The following is a 21,669-nucleotide window of genomic DNA, read 5'->3' as shown; positions in this document are numbered from 1 at the left end:
TGCGTGTTAGAATGTCTAGTTATTTTTCATACTGTTTAATAAAAATATAAAATAAAATGTTGGTTACTATTGTAATGTTAGGATGGCACTCGTAGGAATAAGGACCATACACACGCACGTCTGTGTTAACTCGTAGTCGTCTTTATTAACATTTCACAGGCCATGGCATTACGGATGAACCCCGTACTACTACCGTAGTCCCCGTCTTAAGCGGGCAGTACATAACGTGCAATGATTACCGTAATGACTATCACTACAACTAAAGGTAAAATCTGATTTTACAGATTTGCTGGCTTTCCCTTACACTCATATGAAATTCAATAAACTTACTTATATTCCACTTTTATTGTATCACATGTATTTGCATTGGATTTTTTACATTCTTGTCTGTGGTGCAGAACATCTAGGAACACTTTCAGTTTCACTGTATAAGAACATTTTTCTTTGTCCTCAACCGTAGTTTTTATTAAGGCTTCAATGAAATGACTGACCCTGGTTAATGGCGCAAAGTTTATTAAATGTAAAGGCTTATGTATTCTGTTGTAAAAGCAGCCCGTTTTATTAAGTGTAATTCTTATATTTTCTTCCGCTTCTCTGTGTTGCAAAACACACCGCTATTTTATAATTCTGAGCTCCGTTGTCTCTCTGCAAAAAAATAAACTCGTTTTTTTCTGCAGAGCATCATATCAGACTAAAAGGAGACCAACATGCAACCAGTCCGCGTTATTTTTTGGGCAACTTGTTTGACATGAACCATCAGTACACGGTGCATGTTTCATTGATTTTAAACACGTAAGATGTCAGAGTTTACAATGCAGAAGCGGTGCGTGTCATTTGCCTGTCAAAATAGCCGTTTACAGCTTTAACAAATTTGTACAGAAGTTCAGAAATATATGAGAATGAACTTTATTTGCACGCAACTCCTCTCATGTGTACTCGGAAGGGAATGATGAAGCAGATGTAAGGTTAACTTTCTTGCTTCTGCTGCCTGAATGGATTTTTTTTTGTCCGCACGCAGGTTAAAATTGCAATATGCGGGAGCTTCAATGAACTTTGTTGTAATATTTCTGTACCCATGCCATAAAAAAAGTTGCCCGCAAGGACACGGACCCCTTGTAGTTCCACCGAGGACCCCGCGGATCCTGTTTGCCGTACAGCACTACAGTGAATGTGTGTACTATAGTCGTTTAATTTAACAGTAACTCAATCAGGAGTGTTTCTGAAACACTTCTCTCTTGCGTAGACAACAGAACCATATCACTCCATGGCTGAAATTCAACTTTGTGTTCATATTGTGGAAATGGCTTTATTCATTTATAATGCGATTGGTTTAGCCATGCTGACGTCACTCGTTCATGTGCACGCGCGCGCAAACTAATCTTAGCTTCAGGATCAAAGCTTGAGTTGACAAAGAAACTCCATGAGCTGCTTCATGGTACCAACAAAGCTTGATCACGTTGGTTTGGTTTTGTCAACCCAAAACTAATCCTGTAACCCTGAGTTTGTTCAGCTACATTCATGGTACAGGCCCCAGAGCTCTGGACATAACCAAATAAAGCCAAACAAAAAACAACCGCGCGATCATCCCCAATGGATAAACAACATACCGAACACTAACAGCTCGCTCTCCAATACAGCACAGCTCGTTAGTACATTAGTAAAAGCCGTCACGGATTACAGGATTCTGCTCAACTGAGATGAAAGCGAAGCTAAAACGCAAAGAGAAACGTCCAACAAAGCTTCGAAGAGAAGAACGCAAACAATTACCACATAGGTAAGCCTGTTGGGGATGTTCAATCTTTCCGCCAAGAAGTGAAGGATCTTTGTTGACAAAATGTAGCGGCTGTCCTACGTTGTTAAAAGGCCGCTGAGAGGCTGAAGCAGGAACTCCATGCATTTGCGACGCATATAATAAAGTATCAGTGAGGCAAACATCTGTTAATAGTCCCATTTTATTGCACAGACAGATATTTCTTTGAGTTTGAAATATGTGAATATGGTCAACAAAGAATACATCGTCCTGACTCACCCCTTCTCGCTACCAAACTAGGTGAACAGGTGACTAATATTCCTATTCACAGGTGATCCCGTGACCCTCCACCATGATCACGTGACATTTAACTCTTTCATGTCCCTTTCAGTGTCGCTACTGCCTTTTTATATAAAGTTGTGCTCTTTTGTCCATTCCAGATTAAATGAGGTCTCACGTTTCAGCAAGTTACCGTTATGATGTGACGAAGTCAACATGTGGACTCCACTTCCACGTCGTGGAGGCTTGTTTACGTTTTTAACCAATGATATATCAGATATTTATTTGACACCTCATTCAGCCAATCATTTGTTTGACCGGAGATCTTACGGCAACAGACGCTATGCTGCTGCGTCCCAATAAATGTTCTAAAGCGGGTTTTGTTTAGGCCGATTCAGCACAACTCCAAAAGAAGGACAAATGAGTGTCTGGTTTGAGTTTGCCCCGGATGCTCTAGACAACGTTGAGTCGTATCACCCGACAACCGTGACAATCTCCTTCTAGGGCCACTCATGCAGGCTCAGTTCAGGTGCCGGTCGCGTGCAGCACTGCAGCCACGTAAACAGTTTCCCCTTCCCCTTTTGAATTTCACTTTGGTTGCCCAAATATGGAAGTGTATGAGGCTTTGCGTTTTTTTATCTAGACGTATGTGAAATTCTGCATCCATTGTATGATTTATGTATTTATTTTCCACCTCGGAAGGGCAACGTGAGTGAGAAGGGCATATGGGCAGTTGCCCGGGCAACCTGTGCAACCCCCCTTTGCACGTCCCTGGTGAGAGTGGTGATAGATTTTTTTTTATGTCCACACCTGCCAAGTTCTGCGTCCTGATGTTGGTGGAGACGGGGGGGGGTTCCAGAACCGGGGTGTTGACTGGCACTGCTGTAGCCAAAGAGAAACTTTGTAATGCCTGGGGTAGAGAGAGGAGGGAATTGTGTCCGATGGAGTGGCTAACGAAGGCAGCCTCAGGTTAGCGCTGGCATCTATGGCCGGGGCCTGAGGGAGGTAGGACGGGCCGTAGCCTTGGGGGAGGGGAGGGAAGCCGGGAGCCTGGGCTTGGGACGCTAACATGCAGGCTGAAAGTCTTGCCTTGACGTGATAGAGGAGGGGCTGGGCTCGTGACGATCCGGGATCCTGGTTCGGCTCCTCTGTGGTCAGTGGAGGGGCCTCTGTCTACAGTGAGATGTATAGACTGTACAGTTCTGCTTTGCTGTGCCACCTACTGGGGATGACGTTCCCAAGCCTGCGACGGTCCACTTCCCAATGGCTGGGATGGCCGTATATGCTGTAGCATACGACGCTGGCGAGTGAAGATGTTGCCCGGTTAGGCGAGGCGATGAAGTGCAGAGGCTTTTCGAAGCGCGTCCGGAGAAGCTGGCAGCCTCAGGACTGTAACGCTGAAGAGCGCTCAAATGCGCAGGAGAGTCCTGTGTGATAGAGCTGGAGTTTGCGGTGTCGTTGTCTCTGACATGTTGGATTTAACTCTAGGGATGGTGTAGGTAAGACTTCCGGTCTTATTTATTAGAAGGCTCACTTGAGCTGAATGCTGTCAGGAGTACCCCCGGCCTGCGATGGTGGTATGTGGTGAGCAGGGCGGGGAGAGAGGCGTGAGGCACGGTTCTTGCATCTCTCACGAGGAGCTCCGGAAGCATAAGAGAGGAGCAACAACAGGGAAGTGCGAGAGAGGAACAGGCCTGGACTCTGTGTTTTGTTTTATTATGTTTGTGTATGCAGTTGACCGTGAGGGAGCTGCCGGCATTTTACTTGTGTTTTATTGTTTGTTTATTTAATTAATTGTTAGGTTACGTTCGCTGGTTCCCGCCTCCTTCCTTCCTTTTATGGATCTTTGTTACAGTGTCCATAAAGCATCTGAACAGAGGTTGACAAAATGTTTTTAAAAGTTTTCTTATTAACCTCTATTTAAATAATATTAATGAAATATTAGTTTTATGAGCTCTGATATTCAAATACAGTATTATTGAGAAAACAATCTGTTTTAATTTATTTTCAACATTATTTTCAAACAATTAGTAGGTAATAAGAATTTACTTTCTATTCTATTAATGACAACTCATGTTATTATTAAAATAAATAACAATTTAGTTTTTGTGATATTTTTGTGAGTTCATTTTTTATAGGGGGCACAATTGCCCTGTGGATCAAGTCTGTCATGTTTGGTGGCTCCTCCTCCTTCACAGATAACTGCAGGTGAAAGTGAAACTATTACAGCAGGAGCCATTTTACAGCAAAGCCTCGTTCAAGAAAATAAATCATAAACAAGCTAAAAACACAGTAAGTATAAACAGCCTCATGTTTATTCAGTAGATTTAATATCGTCTTGATCTGAACATCACATTAAGTTTATTGGTTGAAGAACTGTCTTGAATATTGTGTTGTTTCTGGAATCAGGAAGTGTGTTTATAAACTCAAAACATTAAAAGTGACGTTTTGAAAATGTAGTTTCACTGTTAAGAGCAAATGTGAAGCTCAATGTTGTGGACGGACTGATGGGAAATAAGTGTGTATTTCTGAGATGACACATAACACATCAGTATTTTGTTTACAGGTTTGAGATTAACTCTTTATATTCTGACACTGTGTGTTCGTCATGAATCTCTCCAAAGAGACCAAAAGGTGAGAAATGAAAGATTTTAATAAACTTAAATGTGTTATTGTCTATAGTTAGATGTGTTTTGCTCTGACAGATGTAAGAGTTTGTATTTAATAACTTACTTTAGTTTAAATTTAGTATTTGTGGTTTAATAATCATTAAAATGTAGAGACATTTTGTAATTGGACATTTTATACACATTTACTAATGATATTTTTATGAATTATATTGAAATATGTTTTTATCATTTATATAAAGTATTATTATTGGGTGAAATATCTCATTAATACAAGTGCTTTATTGAATAATGCATAAAACTGAACATGAAGTAAAGTGATGTAATGTTGTTAGTCTGACTGGAGGAGAATCTCCTAAACCCAGCTGTGTGTCCATGAAGAGTGAAGCATCAATGGGTCATCCACTTAACTTCAGTTCAGGAGACTGTGATGATCCAGATGTGAGGTGAGAACAGTCTGATGGTTTAGACGAGTAAATCACTTCATCGGTCTTTATTCTCTGATCTGAGTCTGTGCTGTTGATGTTACTGCAGATATTCACTGAACACTTTACTGACAGATACACACATTAATCCATGTGTTCACTGTATGAAACACATATTTCATTTATTGTTACATTACAGAAACACAACAAATGTCTCATTCAGAGGGAAGCACATGGAGTCTGTTTTCCAGGTGAGTGTGTGTCTGTGTGTGCGTGTGTGCGTGTGTGTGAAGTTGAGAAATGTATGTGAAGCAACTAGTGTATAACAACTGTTTATATATAAATATTTAGTAGGGATTTTTTTACACAATTTCCTTTTCAAAGTAGTTTTTAGTATTTTGCTTTGATAAACAATAATTTATTTTTTATTAATTTGATTTATTTTCAATATCATGTTTCATTCACAGTTTATTTAGAAATTTTAGTTGCTCTTCTTCAAATGAGGCTTTAAAATAATTTTACCCCAAAATATGTTTCTAAGACCAAAATCAAAGCTGTATGTTTAAGGGGCGTTTCATGAGATTCTTTTACTGTCAGTCGTATTGCAGCTTTACACAGATTACTGTTATTATTACTGATGATTCTGAAACATGTTTAGATGTTTAGTTTCAAACTGATTCATTGTAGTAAGAAGTCACAATCATATTGATTTGAAATAGATCTCAGTGTGTTATCAATGCTGATGTGTATTTGATGCTTTGAGAATCATTTGAAGCCAAAATATGAATTAAAGAAAATATGATTTTGTTTGTGTAGTTTTGATGTGTGTTTATAGTGTTTAAATGTGTTACAGGTTTCATGAAATGAGGTTCAAGCTATTTAGAAAAAACTGTGTTCACTAAAATGAGCATTAAAACCTTTTTCTGCCCTCATAAGAAAACTAAATCATGTGTGTTTGAACAATGTTTTCAGGAGCTTGAGCACAAACTCATCTCTATGATGAAGAAAGAGCTGAAGATCTTCAAGAGTCTACTGAGTCCAGATTACCCATCATGCTCTGAGAGAGAAGAGGAGGATGATGAAGATCAGATCAGAGTCAGAGAGATGTTTCTGAAGATCTCACTGAACGTCCTGAGGAAGATGAAGCAGACAGACCTCGCTTACAAACTACAGACCAGTAAGAGATTCATGAATTTATTCCTGTGGATTATTTGACATTTCATGCATTTAATTTATTTTGTTTTCCTTTACACAACAGAATTTGCCCCTTTATACATGAAGAAACACAAATCCAGACTAAAAGAGAAATTCCAGAGAATGAATGAAGGAATCTCAAGTCAAGGAAGCTCAACACTTGTGAATGAGATCTACACAGAGCTGTACAACACAGAGGGAGGGAGTGAAGACATCAATAATGAACATGAGGTGAGACAGATTGAGACGGCATCCAGAAGATCAGAGACACAAGAAACACAAATCAAATGTAATGACATCTTTAAAGTCTCACCTGAACTAAACAAACCCATCAGAAGTGTGCTGACTAAAGGAGTCGCTGGAATTGGAAAAACAGTCTCTGTGCAGAAGTTCATTCTGGATTGGGCTGAAGAAAAAACAAATCAAGATCTTCACTTCATATTTCCACTTCCTTTCAGAGAACTGAATCTGATCAAACAGACAAATATCAGTCTGATGGATCTTCTTCATCAGTTCTTCACAGATACAACAGAACTGAGATCGACAGACTTTGATGATTATAAAGTTGTGTTTATCTTTGATGGTCTGGATGAGTGTCGTCTTCCTCTAGATTTCTCAAAGAATCCGAGTTTGTTTGATGTCAGAGAATCAGCGTCAGTGGATGTGCTGCTGACAAACCTCATCAAGGGGAATCTGCTTCCTTCTGCTCTGATCTGGATCACCTCTCGACCAGCAGCAGCCAATCAGATTCCTCCTGAGTGTGTTGATCTGATCACAGATGTACGAGGATTCAATGACCCTCAGAAGGACGAGTATTTCACCAAGAGAATCAATGATGAGAGTCTGGCCAACAGAATCATCACACACATGAAATCATCCAGAAGTCTGTACATCATGTGTCACATCCCAGTCTTCTGCTGGATTTCAGCCACTGTTCTCCAGAGAATGTTGAGTGAAGCAGAGAGTCCAGCACAGATCCCCAAGACTCTCACTCACATGTTCACACACTTCCTGATGTTTCAGATCAAACTGAAGAGTCAGAAGTATGATGGGAAATGTGAGGTAGATCTTCAGCAGGCTAGAAAGAGTCTTGAGTCTCTGGGAAAACTGGCTTTTCAACAGCTGGAGAAAGGGAACCTGATCTTCTATGAGGAGGATCTGAGAGAGTGTGACATTGATGTCAGAGAAGCGTCAGTGGACTCAGGAGTTTGTACTCAGATCTTCAGAGAGGAGTTTGGACTGAACCTGGGGAAGGTGTTCAGCTTTGTGCATCTGAGCGTTCAGGAGTTTCTCGCTGCTTTTTTCAAGTTTCTGTCATTTCTTCAGCAAACATCAGCAAACTTCAGCGGATTGAGATCAAACATGAGTGATTTACTGAAGAGTGAAGTGGACAAGGCCTTACAGAGTGAGAACGGACACCTGGATCTTTACCTCAGATTTCTTCTGGGTCTCTCACTGGAGTCCAGTCAGACAATCTTACGAGATCTGATGATACAGACAGGAAGAAGCTCTGACAGTAAACAGGAAATAGTCGAGTACATTAAGATGAAGATCAGAGAGAATCTCTCTCCAGAGAAATCCATCAATCTGTTTCACTGTCTGAATGAACTCAATGATCATTCTCTAGTGCAGGAAGTACAAACATATGTGAACAGAGGAGATGAGTCTAATCTTACTGGAGTCCGTCTCTCTTCTGCTCAGTGGTCGGCTCTGGTGTTTGTGTTACTGAACTCAGAAGAGAAGCTGGATGAGTTTAAACTGAGTAAATATGATCGATCAGATGAAGGTCTTCTGAGGCTTCTGCCAGTGATCAAAGCATCCAGAACAGCTGAGTGAGTCATTTACCTGCAGTTTCACCTGAACATCTAACAGTCCACATTACTGTAGTTAATGTCCTACAGAGACACAATAAAACATGATGGAATTGTTCACTGCATCTATAGAGTGAGAGCTGCTCTCTTGTGGCTTTTTCTGTTTTTCATTCATTTGTTTTTTATTTATAATCGTCTGTCAGGGTTCAGTTCTTGCAGTGATTCTCTATCAGGTGCAGATGTTGCTTCAGCTCTTGTGCAGATGATTCTCATTGTTCAAACATTATCTCTTCATGTGTTTATATCTTCACTGTTATCTTGTTATTTCTCTTTCAGTCTGAGTCGCTGTAATCTGACAGAGAAAAGTTGTTCATCACTGGCGTCAGTTCTCAGATCAAACTCCTCAAGTCTGACAGAACTGAACCTGAGTCACAATAATCTGAAGGATTCAGGAGTGAAGCTGCTCTCTGGTGGACTGAAGAATACAAACTGTAAACTGAAGACACTAAAGTAAGAAAATCCTTAAAGCAATAACGTGTGTGTTTGTAAAATCAGTCGAGGTCCTAATAATTTAGTTTATAAACTCACTATTTTTTATAATCACAAGAGACTTTCAAGTATTTTTTGCTGTTTCACTCTTGTTGTGTAAATGTGGTGTGGCAGCACTATTTGTAAAATGTTTTCTCTTGGATAAACTCAATCTGCTTGTATTAATCTCATGTGTAAATCCCTTTGGATAAAAGTTTTAATAATACATAGAAATGTAATATATGGAAAGTTGCTCTCCATTTGCATGAAGTTAAACATTACACTGTTTAGTTGTAGACACACATTCATGTTTTGTTGAGGTTTTCTGTCACTCATGCTAGAAGTGAAGCTTTCATTGAAAATACATGAGTTCAAATTATTTTAATGATAAATGTATTAAAACATTTTAACTCACTGTTATCTTGTTATTTCTCTCTCAGTCTGAGTCGCTGTAATCTTACAGAGAAAAGTTGTTCATCACTGGCGTCAGTTCTCAGATCAAACTCCTCAAGTCTGACAGAACTGAATCTGAGTCACAATAAACTGAAGGATTCAGGAGTGAAGCTGCTCTCTGATGGACTGAAGAATACAAACTGTAAACTGAAGACACTAAAGTAAGAAAATCCTTAAAGCAATAACGTGTGTGTTTGTAAAATCAGTCGAGGTCCTAATAATTTAGTTTATAAACTCACTATTTTTAATAATCACAAGAGACTTTCAAGTATTTTTGCTGTTTTATTCTTGTTGTGTAAATGTGGTGTGGTAGCGGTTTTAGGCACGGGCGAACCGGGCAGTCGCCCGGGGCGGCATTTTTTCATGTCACATGGGGGGCGGCACGAGCAGTAAAAGAAAACTCGGGGCCGCCGCGAAGCCGTTTTATATGATCTATCATTCATTCATTGTGTGGGGAATCGGCAAATTGGCGCCCCTGCATGCTGAGAAGGTGACGTGTGTGTGAAGGGGAAAGGGGAGGGGCGTACGCAGGGGATAGTTCACCTCTGGGTGTTCACACCGAACGCGAATGAAGCGTTAAGCGCAAGTGATTTACATGTTAAGTCAATGCAAAGACGCGATGACCTACTTGCGGTGCGATTCGCGCGAATGAGGCGATTGAGCGTTGGCGTGATTCGCGCGAGTTGGAAAAATCTGAACTTCGGTGAAAATTTGCGCTGCCAATCAGGAGCTTTCTCTAGTTGAGCCGTGATTATTTACATTTAGTCATTTAGCAGACGCGCTTTTATCCAAAGCGACTTACAAAGAGTTTGGGCAATAGTACAATAGGTGCTTATTCAAAGTTAGTTTCAACAAAAGCTACACCAATACCTGTTGAGAGAAGAGTGTTAGTGTACTTTTAATTTTTTTTATTGGTCTGTCAGGTATTCTCTGAAGATGTGCGTTATTTGGAAGAAATTATTATGACTTAGCGAGTGGCAGAAGCCCCTCCCATGACACGAATTCAATTAGTGGGCTATAAAGTCAATCACACACCACCTCGACTTTCTTCCAAATAACGCACATTTTACCCATAATGCAATGAATACAGGCATATAGTTCCTGCACATTTTTGTTTTTCTGAATTGTGTGAAATGGCTAATAAAAAATAAGTAATACAAAACGATTATGGCCGTGACTCGTTTCGTGCGTTGGGGGGCGGGGGGAAAATCTGTTGATTGTCTAGTGCCAAATAAACAGAGATGGACAGGAAAAGGTCAAAGCCATCAGGTGCACAAAAAAAACCCGGATTTGTGCATTTGAGAAACATAATTTTCTCTTTCACATATTATGTTATAAAAAATATGATGGTTTGTCATCATTTTGTGTGTTTTATTTTTATTTAATAAATTTTCTGGGAGGGGTGGGGGGGGCGCTCAAAGGTGGTCTCGCCCGGGGTGCAATTCAATGTAGAACCGCCACTGTGTTTTCTCTTGGATAAACTCGATCTGCTTGTATTAATCTCATGTGTAAATCCCTTTGGATAAAAGTTTTAATAATAAATAGAAATGTAATATATGGAAAGTTGCTCGCCATTTGCATGAAGTTAAACATTACACTGTTTAGTTGTAGACACACATTCATGTTTTGCTGAGGTTTTCTGTCACTCATGCTAGAAGTGAAGGTTTCATTGAAAATACATGAGATCAAATTATTTTAATGATAAATTTATTAAAACATTTTAACTCACTGTTATCTTGTTATTTCTCTCTCAGTCTGAGGGGCTGTGATCTGACAGAGAAAAGTTGTTCATCACTGGCGTCAGTTCTCAGATCAAACTCCTCAAGTCTGACAGAACTGAACCTGAGTCGCAATAATCTGAAGGATTCAGGAGTGAAGCTGCTCTCTGATGGAGTGAAGAATACAAACTGTAAACTGAAGACACTAAAGTAAGAAAATCCTTAAAGCAATAAAGTGAAACATGTGTATGTATTATGTAAATGAAGGTCTTCATGTATCTTGTAAAAAGGGACATCATTTGATACATTGATGAATAATAATTTAATAATAAATGAAATAATGAAAATATAATTAACTATATTAAATAATGTTACTCCTGATTATTGTCTAAATGTTATTGTCATTATTTCATTTATTTTCTTCTCTCTTCAGTCTGTATAACTGCAGTATTGGATCTGAAGGTTTTGTTGCTCTGACTTCAGCTCTGAGATCAAACCCCTCACATCTGACACGACTGGATCTGAGCAGAAATAATCCAGAAGATTCAGGAGTGAAGCTGCTCTCTGATCTACTGAAGGATCCACAATGTCAACTACAGACACTAATGTGAGTTACTGATCAAATTATAATGTGGTTATAAATGATTTTGTTTAATTCAAGTGACTGTCGAGTATTTTTGCTGTTTCACTCTTGTTCTTGTGTAAATTTGATGTAGCTTCACTACTTGTATTATGTTTTCTCTTGGATAAACTCATTATTCTATTAATCTCATGTGTAAATCCCTCTGGATAAAAATCAGTTCCCAGTTAATAAATGTAATTATATTATACAGAAGGTTTCTCTACATTTACATGAAGTTAACATGACATACTGTTCTTGTGTTTCTGGACACACACATCATGTTTTTCTGAAGTTCACTGTCACTCATAGAAGTTTTCAAGCTTTCATTGAAAAGAGATCAACTTGTTTTGATTATAAATTATTTACTAAAGTTTTAACTCACTATCATGTTGTTATTATTCTTTCAGTCTGAGTCGCTGTAATCTGACAGAGAAAAGTTGTTCATCACTGGCGTCAGTTCTCAGATCAAACTCCTCAAGTCTGACAGAACTGAACCTGAGTAACAATAATCTGAAGGATTCAGGAGTGAAGCTGCTCTCTGATGGACTGAAGAATACAAACTGTAAACTGAAGACATTAAAGTAAGAAAATCCTTAAAGCAATAAAGTTAAACATGTGTGTGTATTATGTAAATGAAGGTCTTCATAAGTTTATCCGAATCATCTTTATATGTAAGAGACTCAACAGTGACTGTCAGTCAATGACTCTCTGTTGATTCAGATTCATACAGAATTATCACCAAACTGAGATCATTTTAATAACTAACTTCAATATATTAAACTATTCATGATATTATTGTGATTTACAATAATTTTATTTATTACTTGAATCTTGTAAAAAGGGACATCATTTGATACAATGATAAATAATTGAATATATGAAATAATTAACTATATGAAATAATTTTACTCCTGATTATTGTCTAAATGTTATTGTCATTATTTCATTTATTTTCTTCTCTCTTCAGTCTGTCTCACTGCAGTATTGGATCTGAAGGTTTTGTTGCTCTGACTTCAGCTCTGAGATCAAACCCCTCACATCTGACACAACTGGATCTGAGATATAATAATCCAGAAGATTCAGGAGTGAAGCTGCTCTCTGATCTACTGAAGGATCCACAACAGACACTACTGTGAGTTATTTATTATAAACTTATTATATGCACGACATATAAAGCTTGATGTAGACTAGTCGCTAATAAATATATTGAGGTTGTTCTAAAGTCGTAGGCCGTCACAAACAAACTCGACACATGTTTCTGTTGTTTCATCTATTTGTGCTCATGACACTTTCAGTGGATTTGTTGTAAATGCAAGTGAAGTTTGGTCTGTACACTCGCTTCAGATCTGAAGTAACGTAAAGCTGCTGTAGAGATCCACCTGCTGCTCTTTTACTACCAGCGACCTCACGCTTTAAAATAGTTTTATTTTAGTTGTTTCTGCTCTCTAGCAATTGATGAGAAACAGATCATTTGGTTTTAGATGCTATTATATTAAGAGGCTGTTTTGCAGGAGTCCCATCATTCTCCCGCAGCCGCACACGAGTGTCTTACTGCCCACGCCTATTAAATCTTGTTGCAAAACATTTCAGAGCTCTAATTTTATTATATTCGACACAACTTTTATCACACTAGTCGTCCGCATTAAAATAAAGGTTGTTCAACCGCTAACACACTGTAAAATATTACAGGTTGAGAAATCTATAATATTAAACACAACAAACTGTAGGACAAACTTTTAAGTTTACTCAAATGTGGGACGAGAGGTTTGCATAACTCAGTTTTCTCAGTGAAGTCACATGTATTTCAACACACACACACGATGTTAAATGAATCCAACTTTCAAATGAATCTGAGTGGCTTACATGTCTGAGTTACACTATGAAAATAAAGTCCACCCAACCTTACTTTCTTCTGCAAAACACTGAAAACCATTGTTAGCCATAATTTTCTATCGTATGGATACAAGACAATGGGGACAAATGTTTTATCAAAATATCTTCTTTTGTGAGAAGAAAGTCATACAGTGTTGGAATGACACAAGGTGTAAATTATAAAATAATTTTCTTTTTTGGGGACCAGTTGTTATAAACCTGAATACATTTCTTTGTTGTGCTGAACACAAATAAACACGAGAGTTTGTAACTCAGCCGTTGTGGGTCACCATTGACTCCCATAGTAGTCTTTTCATTTTTGAGTGAACCATTCCTTTAAGTATCCAGTCAACCAAATCATCTTTATTGGACACATTTTAGGACTAGTTTTATTCAGTATATACCAAAAAATACCTATTTGTTGTGAGACATAAATTTGTCACAAAATGGCTTGGACAGAACCCAGATGCGGGCAAACGAATGGTTAAATCTAGAAACTTTATTTAAACAAAAACCCACAAGGGGGAAAACAGGACAAAACACTAATAAACAAACACTTCCCACGAGGGGGACAAGGAAACAAAGTCCTTTGAAAAACAAAAATAATACAGTTTTTCTCAATTGTTTACACACATTTTCTGAAAGCATGCCTCATGTTCTCAGAACTCTACACACAAATCAAAAAACACAAACACAATGGGCAAAACCCCTCAATTCTCCTGCAAAATGAAACTTCACATTCAAAACAATGTTCTTTCTTCTCAAAATGGTATTTTGTTTTCAAATGACAAACACAAACCATCATATGAATAAACATTTATAAGAACCAGTTGAACACGGATGTGCTCTTTATAAAACACTATAATGAATGTAAAACACTTCTCCATTCATCATAATGACTTTGCTCTTTATATGGTTCAGTGTTACACTTACTACAGACAGTAAATACATAAGTGTGTTGTAAAATATTTTTTTGTATATATATATATATATATATATATATAAAATAGTTTTTATAGTCGGAACACACAAATACACGATAACAAATATATTTTACAACCAACGCAAAGTTGCACTACAGTGGCGTACATACAAAACAACAGAAGAATTTACTGTATACAGTTACAGTAAAAAACGATGCTGCATCTTCTCTTCGGTTTGGGTCTGACCACAGCACATCATCCACATCACAAGCAATGTTTTTCAGTCCAGCCATGAAAAGCATCAGCTGCTATATCTCCACATGTGTCTTCCATAGCTTGGAGAAGGGGTTTACACATTTGTGACAGGTGTTTGCCCATGTGATGAGTCAGTGTTCATATTTGAATGGCAGTGTGTTCTGCCCGAAAATTGTGCCACATGCAGAGAATTGTGTGTAGTGTTTTGAAAAAAGTGTCTTTTAGAACTGCAATGTGAGTGTAAAGCAGGAATTGTGCTTGTAGTTTAGCAGAATTGGTTCAGGGGGTTGGTGAATTAGTTACATGTTGTGGTCATTGTGTCTCAAGTACCAATATTTGTGTGTAAACAACTGAGAAAAACTGTAAATCCACAAACTTTTAGCAGGGAAGCAGTGTAATCCACGATCACAAACAAATCAAGACAATGCTAAACAGCAAATAGAAGACAATCCTACTCCTAAACAGCAAATAGAAGACAATCCTAATCCTAAACAGCAAATAGAAGACAATCCTAATCCTAAACAGCAAATAGAAGACAATCCTAATCCTAAACAGCAAATAGAAGACAATTCTAATCCTAAACAGCAAATCCTAATCCTAAACAGCAAATAGAAGACAATGACCCGACACTGAACAGAGGGAAACTGGGGTTATATAAAGGGAGACACTAACGAGGAGTAATTACATGGGGAAAGTGGCGACAGGTGATGGGAATGAAACCCTAATGATAATATACGAAAGACAGGAGGACGGGGCTGAGAGACATCACAGGAAGACATGTGGCGCCAAGCAACAGCAAAACCCACGTGTCTCCACACATAACAAAACAAAAACCCGAAAAGACGTGGCAATGTCCTGACTCTGCCCAGTGAGTTAGAAAACTCGAGACTGGAAGGACAGAGTCCTGACAAAGTTGATTTATTTACAGTGGACAAGTGACAGAAATGTTTTGTACTCACACTTGTGTTAATGTTGGTGTGGCTGCACTTCTTGTATTGTTTTCTCTCTCTCAGATTAATTTAATATGATTTGTAAGTATAAAGTCATTGTGACATGATGTTGATAATGACTGAGATGAGTGAATATTAATATCATATCTGATGTTTCTCCTCAATGTTTTACAGTATTGAGCCTCGACTGAAACAATCACATGAAGAGTGAAAGGATTCCCTTCATTCAGTAAAGATCATCTGAGCCTTTTTCTCTCTGAAGACTGTGACATCACCGCTGACGGCTGTGAAGCGCTAAAAAGTGTCTTATTTATCATTATTTCCATTAGTATAACATTCTGATCTCATATTCTAAATCATCCTGTATCTCTGAGCTCCTGAAGTCTGACGTGTGTCTAGTCACAATATATTATTACATGGTCAAAGGACACCTACATTTACTGCTTTAAAGTTCATTTAATAAAGAATGAACTTAAAATAAAATACTTATAATAAAATAATAGTTTTAGACATCAGACAAATTGATTCTTAAATGATCGTTGACATAAAACAATATAATGACTTTTTCCACATGTGAGGGAGTGTAAGTGATGATGAATATTGATGTGTTTCACACCTGGAGAGATAAACACCAAACACCTATAATGGACATCAAGCTGAAATATTCTGAAGCAACTAGAACAAAGAATGTGATGAAACTTCATATGTTTTATTGGTCATTTCTTTATCAAATGGTTCAGACTATGATCAACATGAGCACACAGTTACACATCATGTCTGTCATGTGTTCTGTCTTTAACATGAACTGATTTAATAATCTCAGAGATTCAGTGATGCAGCAACTTTCCTGAAATAAAACTGTACATAATTGTTAACATATAATGTGCAAAGTATTGATTATGAATATGAATTACAATGCCCACGTACTTGCATGCCTATTTCATCATTACACAATATTTCTTTAAAACTGAGTTTTAGTCTTTATATTGTGAAGAGATTTCAGAAATATATTTACGTATAGAGATGTCTGAGAGCGCACCCTTCATATTTTCTTTATTTAACAAATACAAGTTTTGTTGTAATTGTACACAAATAAAAGTATAAACCGTTTACACTTTCAAATGATGCCTTACACATATATGTTTCCATATCCGGTCAGATGTGGTCTCCAGTGTTTCTTCTTCTAGTTAAGGGAGATTTTTAAACTTTTTTTAAGAAAGACAACATCTATCCACCATTTTCCAAATGTGTGAAATTCCCCTTTATGCCTTGCGAATGCGCGTAGGGCTGATGCTTAGACTTGATCTCGATCCCATTAGTTAGGCATTACTTTTAAATGAGTGTTATAATAATTTTATGTCATTTAAAACAGCATAATGTCAAAGCAGTGTTTAATTTATTTCACAGGGTTAGCTCGCGCATGAGTCTTGAACCTTGACCCTTCTCACAATGAGAAGCTGAACAGGGATGATAACATTAAACTCCACATTTGATATCGTCTTATGTATGTAGACGCCAAAGAGCTTTACATTGTTTAAACACATTGACATTGGACAAATTCTTTGCCATCAACAGTTCATATTTCTAAAGCGGATGTTGCTGAGTCCAGTGTTCTTAACTGGAGAGTCATAATCTAACAGGAAGATTTTGATTCCCACACCAGATATAAATAAACCTGATCACATCATGTTGGATTTGTTTTATACAATACTTCAGTATTGGAGACACGTGGATGCTTTAGTGTCGTGAACGTGGGGTGAGACACGGTGAGAGGACCCAGGTGCAGACAGCAGGTAACAAGGGGTTAACATATATTTAATAAATAATAAAACATAGACCCACGTGGGGGTAACAAAACATGGATACATAACATGACAGGACTAAGACTAACTACACTTAAACAAGACTAAAATAAACTTTAAACATTCACTACACATGACTAAACTAGACTGACAAGAACTCACCACACAACCACAATGAACCGGCACAAGACAGAAGACACAAGGGCATTAAATAAGGGAATAATCCAGATAGGGACAGGTGCGGGGCATGAACTAATTAACAAGCAATAACGAGGAAACGACAGGAAGAAAGTCCAAAGGGGCCATAAATACCTCTCTCCGCACAAAACATGAGATTCTGTCATGATCCTGCCACTAAACCAAGAGAAACAAGACATGATGCAGCAGAATCATGACACTTTAGTGTGACTGGTACTGGTGTGTCATGTAGCGATACAGCTGCTGTGTTGTTAAACGGCATTTATAGAGCTACAATGCTGACCTGGCCAAACACACTTAAATACATACATTACATACAAAAGACTTAAATAGTGTTTATTTCCTGTGTCATTCAATGTGAATGTTTGAATACAGCGCAACTGTAATATAAAACTAAATAATTAATAAATGATTATAATGTCATTGGCCCTGGATGTATGCTTCATGTGTAGTGATGTTCTATGCAATAACAATAATGCAAATAACCAAGTAAACAATATGTTGTGATGTTTTTGAGAGGTGCAGAAGTCAGAGCTCTTTAAATGTTATTTACTTTCCGCTCTTGTTGTGTCATGTGGTAAAACTCGTTTGTAAGGTTTTCTGAACTTGCTGGGGCTGTTGTGACAGCCTTTTAGCGCAAAACTTCTTTGCGAAACTTTTTAACCATTAACAGAAATGTCCTCTTACAAAGTAACAAAACGGAAGTGCAGAGCATCAAACAGGAAGCACACCGGCCTGGCTGCGATTCGCCTCAGAATCACGATCGAAACTACTGGAAAACTCCACCATGAGGCTGGTGGGCCTTCAGATGTTCTTTATCAAAGGATGTGGAAACAGCCTCCTCGTGTAAACAGCTCGATTTCGTCCCCATGTTTAACCTTGCACAGAGCTTGCATGCGCGCTCCTTAATAATGAATCCTTAATTCCCAAAAAGAATACATACATGTAACCTACAGTATGGAATGTGGGTCTAGTAAATGTATAAATGCTTGTGTTACTCCCCTCGAGGTTTAATAAAGGCTCAAGTCGTTCTTGGGTTTTAACTGGCATGACAAGGTCTTCAAACATGTCTTTACATGTCCCCTTATTGCTCATTCACATTGCCGTCAGAACTGGTATAAATAAAACACAGAAACATAATTAAACCTTAAATTCTTGACATATTTGCAGGCAATACAAAACAAAATCACATAAAAAATTGAGAAATAAAGCATACATTTATGCCATGTAAAATAATATCTTAGTTAGCTTGTTACAAACGCATATGCGTAACACAAATAAATGACAAGGAAAGAAAAATATACCTCATTGGCCGCATAGACTCGAAAGGGTAAACTTCAACTTCACGCCTCAACAACAAACCCATGGAAACAAAAACCCATGGAAAATTACAATCTTCCGCAAGACAGATGACTCGCAAATCGCAGCACATATCTCTCGATCCTAGCGACTGCCACCATACTGCGTCCACATAACAACAAAATGACAAGTTCCACACTGAACAAAAAATAAGTTCCCACCTTTTCTACAAAGTTTTTAACAAAAAGAAATAAACATGAAATTAGTCATGAGACATTATTTATTTCAAACATATGATTTTTAAACTCTCATATATTTATATTTTAACTGTGAACCATATTGAGAGAAAATATATGGGTTGGCTTTGACGGCAGCTACAGCTTGCATATCAATAAAGGATTTTACAAAACATCTGTCCTAATTCAAATATTCCCCAAAATTGGTCTCAGTCAGCAATGCAAACAATACAAGGTTCATGTTTACTTTTTAGCAGCATCACAGCTCCCAATAAATGTGAATTTTATTTACACCACAAACACTTTGGAAGTGTTGTGAAGAGAAGTGAAGGATGTGTTGTGAAGAGAAGTGAAGGATGTGTTGTGAAGAGAAGTGATGGCGAAGTGAAGGATGTGTTGTGAAGAGAAGTGATGGCGAAGTGAAGGATGTGTTGTGAAGAGAAGTGAAGGATGTGTTGTGAAGAGAAGTGAAGGCGAAGTGAAGGATGTGTTGTGAAGGCGAAGTTAAGGATGTGTTGTGAAGAGAAGTGATGGCGAAGTGAAGGATGTGTTGTGAAGAGAAGTGATGGCGAAGTGAAGGATGTGTTGTGAAGAGAAGTGAAGGATGTGTTGTGAAGAGAAGTGATGGCGAAGTGAAGGATGTGTTGTGAAGAGAAGTGAAGGATGTGTTGTGGAGAGAAGTGAAGGATGTGTTGTGAAGAGAAGTGAAGGATGTGTTGTGAAGAGAAGTGAACGATGTGTTGTGAAGAGAAGTGAAGGATGTGTTGTGAAGAGAAGTGATGGCGAAGTGAAGGATGTGTTGTGAAGAGAAGTGATGGCGAAGTGAAGGATGTGTTGTGAAGGCGAAGTGAAGGATGTGTTGTGAAGAGAAGTGAAGGATGTGTTGTGAAGAGAAGTGATGGCGAAGTGAAGGATGTGTTGTGAAGAGAAGTGAAGGATGTGTTGTGAAGAGAAGTGAAGGATGTGTTGTGAAGAGAAGTGAAGGATGTGTTGTGAAGAGAAGTGAAGGATGTGTTGTGAAGAGAAGTGATGGCGAAGTGAAGGATGTGTTGTGAAGAGAAGTGAAGGCGAAGTGAAGGATGTGTTGTGAAGAGAAGTGATGGCGAAGTGAAGGATGTGTTGTGAAGAGAGGTGAAGGATGTGTTGTGAAGAGAAGTTAAGGATGTGTTGTGAAGAGAAGTGATGGCGAAGTGAAGGATGTGTTGTGAAGGCGAAGTGAAGGATGTGTTGTGAAGAGAAGTGAAGGATGTGTTGTGAAGAGAAGTGAAGGATGTGTTGTGAAGAGAAGTGAAGGATGTGTTGTGAAGAGAAGTGAAGGATGTGTTGTGAAGAGAAGTGAAGGATGTGTTGTGAAGAGAAGTGAAGGATGTGTTGTGAAGAGAAGTGAAGGATGTGTTGTGAAGAGAAGTGATGGCGAAGTGAAGGATGTGTTGTGAAGAGAAGTGAAGGATGTGTTGTGAAGGCGAAGTGAAGGATGTGTTGTGAAGAGAAGTGAAGGATGTGTTGTGAAGAGAAGTGAAGGATGTGTTGTGAAGAGAAGTGAAGGATGTGTTGTGAAGAGAAGTGATGGCGAAGTGAAGGATGTGTTGTGAAGAGAAGTGAAGGATGTGTTGTGAAGAGAAGTGATGGCGAAGTGAAGGATGTGTTGTGAAGGCGAAGTGAAGGATGTGTTGTGAAGAGAAGTGAAGGATGTGTTGTGAAGAGAAGTGATGGCGAAGTTAAGGATGTGTTGTGAAGAGAAGTGATGGCGAAGTGAAGGATGTGTTGTGAAGAGAAGTGAAGGATGTGTTGTGAAGAGAAGTGAAGGATGTGTTGTGAAGAGAAGTGAAGGATGTGTTGTGAAGAGAAGTGAAGGATGTGTTGTGAAGAGAGGTGAAGGATGTGTTGTGAAGAGAAGTTAAGGATGTGTTGTGAAGAGAAGTGATGGCGAAGTGAAGGATGTGTTGTGAAGGCGAAGTGAAGGATGTGTTGTGAAGAGAAGTGAAGGATGTGTTGTGAAGAGAAGTGAAGGATGTGTTGTGAAGAGAAGTGAAGGATGTGTTGTGAAGGCGAAGTGAAGGATGTGTTTTGAAGAGAAGTGAAGGATGTGTTGTGAAGAGAAGTGAAGGATGTGTTGTGAAGAGAAGTGAAGGATGTGTTGTGAAGAGAAGTGAAGGATGTGTTGTGAAGAGAAGTGAAGGATGTGTTGTGAAGAGAAGTGAAGGATGTGTTGTGAAGAGAAGTGATGGCGAAGTGAAGGATGTGTTGTGAAGAGAAGTGAAGGATGTGTTGTGAAGAGAAGTGAAGGATGTGTTGAGAAGAGAAGTGAAGGATGTGTTGTGAAGAGAAGTGAAGGATGTGTTGTGAAGAGAAGTGAAGGATGTGTTGTGAAGAGAAGTTAAGGATGTTATTTACTATGAACATAAATGTACAGGTGGATATGAGCAGATAATAATTTAGACTAAAATAGTGCAAGTGACTTAGGTGTGCATAAATTATTGACATTGGCTATTAAAGTTGCAGTGCAGTAGGTGAGTTAATGCAGTTGTTGAAGTTAATGCAGTTATTAAAGTTACGGTGCAGTATACGAGTTAATGCAGTTAATAGGTTGCAGTCCAGAAGATGAGTTAAAGCAGTTAATAATGTTACAGTGCAATCGATGAGTAAATGCAGTTAATTGAATTACAGTGCAGTAGATTAGTTAATGCAGTTATTGAAGTCACAGTGCAATAGATGAGTAGTTTATAG

At 38.3% G+C, this 21,669-nt stretch overlaps 2 protein-coding genes across 3 annotated transcripts in view; both read left to right on the top strand.

Moving 5' to 3' along the window:
* Positions 1-16,526, top strand: part of LOC306891751 (NLR family CARD domain-containing protein 3-like) — a 52,655-nt gene extending 36,129 nt beyond the window's left edge. Inside the window, exons 1-13 of one of the 2 annotated variants that reach the window (XM_079452250.1) lie at positions 4,226-4,321; positions 4,596-4,663; positions 4,992-5,102; positions 5,281-5,332; positions 6,054-6,258; positions 6,340-8,107; positions 8,423-8,596; positions 9,055-9,228; positions 10,822-10,995; positions 11,219-11,392; positions 11,815-11,988; positions 12,375-12,539; positions 15,582-16,526. In XM_079452250.1, coding sequence (XP_079308376.1) covers positions 4,638-4,663; positions 4,992-5,102; positions 5,281-5,332; positions 6,054-6,258; positions 6,340-8,107; positions 8,423-8,596; positions 9,055-9,228; positions 10,822-10,995; positions 11,219-11,392; positions 11,815-11,988; positions 12,375-12,539; positions 15,582-15,618 — 3,234 coding nt within the window. In that variant the 5' untranslated portion in view covers positions 4,226-4,321; positions 4,596-4,637 and the 3' untranslated portion in view covers positions 15,619-16,526. Of the gene's footprint in view, positions 1-4,225; positions 4,322-4,595; positions 4,664-4,991; positions 5,103-5,280; positions 5,333-6,053; positions 6,259-6,339; positions 8,108-8,422; positions 8,597-9,054; positions 9,229-10,821; positions 10,996-11,218; positions 11,393-11,814; positions 11,989-12,374; positions 12,540-15,581 lie in introns of those variants that run through there. The other variant, XM_079452249.1, reaches the window with a different exon arrangement.
* Positions 1-21,669, top strand: part of LOC306891788 (uncharacterized protein) — a 213,279-nt gene that overhangs the window by 91,350 nt on the left and 100,260 nt on the right. The gene's annotated exons all lie outside the window — the stretch shown is intronic.

This window comes from Barbatula barbatula (assembly GCF_947034865.1).
Source record: "Barbatula barbatula genome assembly, chromosome: 3".
In the NCBI taxonomy this organism is placed as follows: domain Eukaryota; kingdom Metazoa; phylum Chordata; class Actinopteri; order Cypriniformes; family Nemacheilidae; genus Barbatula; species Barbatula barbatula.
This window is presented reverse-complemented; position numbering and strand designations above follow the sequence as displayed.